The 6,539-nt window shown below is 44.1% G+C and overlaps 1 protein-coding gene across 1 annotated transcript; it reads right to left on the bottom strand.

Moving 5' to 3' along the window:
* Window positions 1-5,100: 5,100 nt before the first annotated feature.
* On the bottom strand, window positions 5,101-6,057 carry LOC136991851 (olfactory receptor 5AR1-like). The gene has a single exon (XM_067295309.1). The coding sequence runs from the start codon at window positions 6,055-6,057 to the stop codon at window positions 5,101-5,103; it is 957 nt and encodes a 318-aa protein (XP_067151410.1).
* Between the last annotated feature and the right edge of the window lie 482 nt (window positions 6,058-6,539).

Genomic DNA, 6,539 nt, shown 5'->3' with positions numbered 1-6,539 from the left:
ATGAAATCCTCATACTAATCATCACTGGAAGGTGTGCACTTCACATTTGCCACTGAAAATCAGACTTAATCTATTTTCATAACTGGCTAATCTCATATAACCACTGAGGGATGAAAATGAAGTTTTTTTCATTTATCTAATCCCACACGTCAGGGATTCCTGAAATTCTGGATGAGCCTTCAAAAATTTTTGCATGCGTCTTCGCGGTTGAACTTCAGTTGACACCACCACAAAGACACCAACTTTCACTGCTTAATATAATTACATAGACCCGTTGTAGATTGTTTAATGTCTCCTGAGCCACTCTGAAACTCGCTGCTATGATTCATTTCTCATGTCAATGCCTTGTATTCTCAGAAAGTGTGTGTTAATCAAAACGTACAACCGGAGCACAAGAATACAGTGAAGTTGTGAATATTCATCTCATGGCTCACTTCTCAGTACTTTTGCTGTGCAGAAGGGATTTCTTAAGATAAAAGAGTTTTTTTTCCTCAAGAAATATCAAATACCTTAGAAATGTATTTTTCTTTATTGTTTGCAGTGTAACCAGGGCAGCATTTCCTGTCTGTCTTTTGTATGCTGCCAGATTTGAAAATGCACAGTGGGGAAGAGGTTGTGAATGATTTATTTTGTTCCTTAAAAATACCATCTGGCTGTGAAATTCATGTTGTGGTATAGTTCTGACTTTAGAGTTATTCCAAGACTTTGGGGATCAAGAAGAGTTAGGTTCAGTGTTTTAGTGCTGTTCTCTCTTTCATTTCCTCTATATGTTTTACATTCTGTATACAAAAGGGGCACATATCTGTCATGACCACATTCCTTATTTATATGGAGGACTATAAATTTGGAACCAAAGACATTCAAAACTTCAAAGCAAAAACTCCTACTGAAGAAGTTAGCAGAATGACTCTAAGAACGCTTTGCTGTGATAGCTTGTTTCATCTAAGTATGCAGTTTTCCAAAGAAAGTTTTCTTCATTTGCTTAAATACTTGCGCACATAAAATATGTGAGATGAACTGTTTAGATGTGGTGCCCGGATGCAATTCATAGGGTCAAATACACACACCGAGAACAAGGAGATTATAGACTAATAAGGAACTATCATTCACCTCAGACTGTGCACATACACACATATACATAGGCACACACACACACACACACACACACACACACAGAGTAGCGTTTATTACTTTGTGGTACTTTGCATCTTCATATATTATAAAATATATTTCCTCTCCTTGAGAAGCTGTGGATCCTTGAAGACTTACTATCACGTAAGATGGATGTTTCTGGTGATTCAGAGCGAGCTTCATGGTTAATTCTTTCAACCTCGAATGCAAAAGGAGGGGTTAGATGCCTCAGGACAGCCCTTGTCAAGGGAGTCTTTATGGATTCCTTGACATCTCCAGAAGGATCACCCCTCTTACAGAGATTCACTCTCTTGCTAGTACCAGTCAGTCAAAACTCAGCTTCCTGCTACTATTTCTGGACCCAGCTAGAAGCTGACAGGGCTCTGAGGGCATTAATGGACCTTAATGGCCCTGAGCACCCTCACCTGAGCTCCCCTGCCCACAGGCCCAGGAGCCCTATTTAGGCTCAGCTCAAGGCCTTCACTCTTTTCCTGAGCTGTGTCCTAGGTATGCCTGTCTCCAGCCCTCTCTCTCTGCCTCCTGGAGGGACCTTGGACTTACGCTGCAGCGAGCTCGTCTCCTAGGCGGATCCCTCAGACATATGTTGTACCTTTGTCCCTGTTTTTGGTCCCATTTCCTTTTACTCCTGATGGGACCCTCTAAACGGACCCTAAACCTGGTTTATTGCTTGCTGTGCCTGGGGCTGCCAATAGACCCTGCTACCGGCCTCTGGCTCAGCCTGCTATGTCTAGCCTCTGTGGGTTTGTGCCCTGTCGGAAGGGCACTGCTTCATCTGGGGTTCCCTTGGCTCCCTGTCCCTTCCCCTCCCCGATAGTAGCAACATGGACGTGTTGCATGAGCGCACCTCTACTTCTGAAGCCCCTTGGATGCTGAAGGAAAACACAACTTGGCCTGTCTAACCCAGGTCTGAAATATCCCTGACTATCTTCAATATTAAGTCTTTTTCCTTTTTTTCATCAAACTTCTTGTAGAACAGATTCAGGGTTGAACTCTGTTCTGCTCCATCTCTCCTTGAGGCTGTTTTCTTTCTATTTCCAGCCTATCAGATGCAGTATAGATGACTAGGAACCCTCATCTTACTAAGTGCATGCATTTTCTGCTGTTGCTGCATTGCCCTTTGGATAGATGCTTTTCAGTCAGTCCAGTCCCAGCTGACCGTATGGTGAAATAATTGCGTTGCTTATACCTAGTACGTAGTCATTACTGGATCTCTTTCCCATATTTCTAAGCTCTAAGTCCCAGCTGCTAGCAGAAGTAGTCACAAAGACAAAAGGTTACCTCTGTTTTGAAATGAGAACTAACAGTCGTGAAAAGGAACAGATTAATTGGACTCTGAAGTCCCTGCTTTATTTTGTAGCATAAGCCCAGCACAGAGAATGGTCTTCCGGGGGGATATCCTGGACCGGAAAACAAAAAACCTGGTGGAAAGTCCCAGTTGCTTCACTGTCTCTCTCGGCTTGTTGCCTCACGAGTCTCTGAACTACTTTTTGGGGAGCTGGGTCCATTGGGCCTCGGGACCTGGACAAGTTCTCCTTCCCAGCCTGCTGGATGCTAGGCTGTTCCCAAGTCCAGCTGGCAGTGAGGCCAAGCACAGATCCCCCAGTGCCTAGTTAGGAGTACAGTCTTACAAGAAGATGGGAGTGGCTGCAGTGGTCAGGCACAGCGCTTAGCCTGGCAAACTCCCCGGCAACCGGTCCCTTTTAACCTCCCTTCTCATCCAGGATGCTGGGATAACCTCTCTTATCTCCATTTTCCCCTGCTTGCTCTTCTCCAATCCACGGTGGTGCCTCAGTTTCTCCACCATTGCCTCCTCCCAAACACTCCCCCGCTATTGGCTCTGGTTTTGCTACATCTGCACTCAAATCTGCTATTCCTGATACCATCACCTAGGTAATCTAGGCCTTATATGGTATTACTGATATGGTTCCTAGGCACTGCTGGCCTTGTGAGGGTCTGCTCCCCTGTGGAAGAATGGTTAAGTGAAAAGGGGCATGATCTCTTAGAAGTGAGCAATCCTGTCTTCACGATGGAGGGAGGATCCCACGGCTATGGGAACTGTCCTTGAACATTCCTAGACCATTACAAAAGGGGAAGGCAAGTAGTGGTAAACAAGTCAAGGAGGGGGCCGACAAGCCCCTCCATGTGAACAGCAACTTTGCACCACTCATGTATTCGTTTTAGGCGCGTGAACGGAGACTGTAAACCAATCATACAGCTATTGCTAGCACATGCTCTACCGCCTGTCTATATATACTCTGTGTAAGCTCTAATAAAGGGAGAATGATCATACTCATATTGAGACTCATCGTTACTCCGGGCCCGTCCCCCCACTCCGACATCTGGTAGCAGAGGATGGTTTACTTCCGTGACTACCAATAAGAGCTCCGACACTCCCCAAAGGGTCCCCACTACTCCTCTTCAGTCATGTTGAAGCCTGGCCATCTCTAGTACAGCTTCTTAATCACCACTGAAAATCTGGCCATCCATTGTGGTGCTCTTATTTGCCAGCTTCTCACGCTGTTTGTTACTGCCAGTGGTTTCTCATGCCTTGTCCAGTCATCTCGCATGTTCTGTTCAGTTAGCTTAACCTCAGGCCAGGGGCTCCTAAATACTTTTACCTTTTCTAAGATGAAGACAGCATTGTAGGTGAGTCTGAAACACTCTGATGCTTCTACAGGGATAAGATCCATGCCCCTGATTTTGTGTGCCTAACAGGGAGACGTGCAATTCATAGTTACTTGCCTCTGCTCGCTCTATTATCAAAGGGGTGAAATATGTCTCTCCTAAGGTGATTCCTCCTAAGTGTGGTGCACGAGAAGAGCTTCTCTGTGAGCATTTTGAGACAAAAACCCTCCTTTTTTCTGCTGCTCCCTAAGGGCTTTGGGTGATGTGGTCTGCATTGACATTGGTTCTGCTAATGAATAAATATTTGAGAGCACGGTGACCCCTCAGAGAGAACATTTTTCCATTTAAACCCACAGCTGGGACTTGCAAATTTTTTTTCTAGTTTTTAAACTAGATGGATTTCCTGTGTCAGTAAAGGATCCTAGTAAAAAACAAAAACCTCCTTGCTTTCAGACCTCCACAAAGTCAAATTATCTCCAAGTAGTACTGCAATTTTATTGAAAATAAATTTTATTGAAAATAAATCTTATTGAAAATAAATTTGCTCTCATTCTATGAAGGTTTCCAGTCAGCTTTAGAATAACCAATAAAAGTCTCTCTCCTTCAGGGCTGTTTTCTTGTCTACTCACTACCACTGACTTTGTCTTAGTTACCAAATCTGGATGATGACCTTTAGCTAAAGATGTCATGTATTACAATTGATTGCATCAAGCTGTGTCTGCTTGCTCAACCCTATCTGGGGAATGCACATGTGCAGCTTTCATTTATTTCAACTTAAAAAGAGCATTGATCATTAGTAATGTTAAACTTGGCTTCTGCAAACTCAACAGTTGTGGTCATACACTGCCATTGGAAATGCTTCTGGTATCACACCTGTTAGCCCAGGTTTATTCTTAGCAAACATTCATGAGGATCTGGATCTTTGCCCCATCATTCCCTCCTGAAGAGCTGTCATTGTGTCAGAAGAGGAACTAAATAATGTGAGGGGTGCTTCCCCATCTGAGAAACACAGCTCCTTATGGAGTGACACCAGGAAGATGACATCTTTGAAGTATGGCATGTGGGAAAGGAGAACAGGTGAGACTTTGAGTACAATTCGGGGACTAAGATTAAAGGGCAAAATCAAACAGTATAGCTGCATCCTGACAGGCTAGAAAGGAGGCAGTGACTCGCTAGCTCTTGGCAGCAATGACACTTGCAGGCCTTTAGGTCCTCGTGATCGCTGTTTTCTCCTGTTGCCTTTTAGTTTAAATGGTCAGTAGCAAAATGGAGACTAAATTTCAAGAATGTCCAAGTCTATTTTGTTTAATTTATGACATCCCTTTACCAGCTTGATTTTTTTGGAAATGAGACAAGAACTCTTTCTAGGAGCCTCTTGAGAGCATTCTTCACTTCTGTGTTCCTCAGGCTGTAGATGAGGGGGTTCAGCATGGGGACCACCAGGGTGTAGGCAATGGACACCACTTTGTCCTGGTTCAGGGAGTAGATAGAACTGGGGCGGAGGTACATGAAGATCATAGTCCCAAAATAAACTGAGACTGATATGAAGTGTGAGGCACAGGTGGAGAAAGCTTTGTACCTGCCCTCTGAGGAGTGGATCCTCAGGATGGTTGAGAGGATATAACCGTAAGAGACAAGGATGAATGTTAAAGTGCTAAGTACAACAAAGGTAACACAGGTAAAAAGCACGTGTTCGTTAACAGTGGTACTGGAGCAGGAAAGTTTCAGTAGTGGAGGAATGTCACAGAAGAAGTGATTGATGACATTAGGGCCACAGAAGTGTAAACTGAACACTGAGCTGACATGCGCTATTGCAATCCCATGCGCTATCATGTAGGATCCCACAGCCAGTCGGACACAAACCTTTTGAGACATGGTGACCCTGTAGAGCAGAGGGCTACAGATGGCCACGTACCGGTCATAGGCCATTGCAGTCAGCAGGTAACACTCAGTGACTATGCACATCGCACAGAAGTACATCTGAGCTGCACACCCTGGCACAGAAATGGCTTTCCTTTCTGCAAAGAAGCTCACCAGCATTTTGGGAGCAACTGCTGAGGAAGTGCCTAGGTCTAGCAGAGAGAGGTGGCAGAGGAAGAAGTACATGGGGGTGTGGAGTCGAGTGTCGAGCCTGATTAATGCAATCATGCCGAGATTCCCCACCAAGGTGGTGACGTAGATCAGAAGGAACAGCACAAAAAGAATGACTTGCAGCTCCCAAATATCTGTGATTCCCAAGAGAATGAACTCATCAATGGTTGTCCTGTTTCTTCTGATCATTCCCTTAATCAACGTGTGTCTTTGAGAGGGACAAAAAGCAAAGAACACAAATCAGTTCCAACTCTAGATAGAAGGATAATTGACAATGACAGTGGGAATACATTGCATTTGACAGGAATGTAGAAAAAGAAAATTGGATGCTGCTTTATTTTAATAGAAACCTACCTGTCTGTTAGTACACCGGAACTGGGCGCTTAACTCAGTTCTCTTGAAAAGTTTGCTGTTCTTACACCTTTAACACTCTTGGAATGATAGCCTCAAAGAAGGATTACTTTAGTTCCATTACTGAGATTGTTCCAGGAAAGAGCATAAACCTGTTATATTTTGATATTTCCTGCTCAGTTCTATTTTTAAATTTTTCTCAAAAGCTCGTCTTGTGTCCATGGTGCCTAGGAGGGATAAAAGGATGATTCTGGCTATTTACTCTGCCATTGCTGAACAGTAGAGTAGTTAATTGCTCTCCACTTTCACGGATGATGTTT

Source organism: Apteryx mantelli, chromosome 4, assembly GCF_036417845.1.
Source record: "Apteryx mantelli isolate bAptMan1 chromosome 4, bAptMan1.hap1, whole genome shotgun sequence".
Lineage (NCBI taxonomy): Eukaryota > Metazoa > Chordata > Aves > Apterygiformes > Apterygidae > Apteryx > Apteryx mantelli.
Note: the sequence above shows the minus strand (reverse complement) of the source record. Positions and strands in the feature narration are given on the sequence as shown.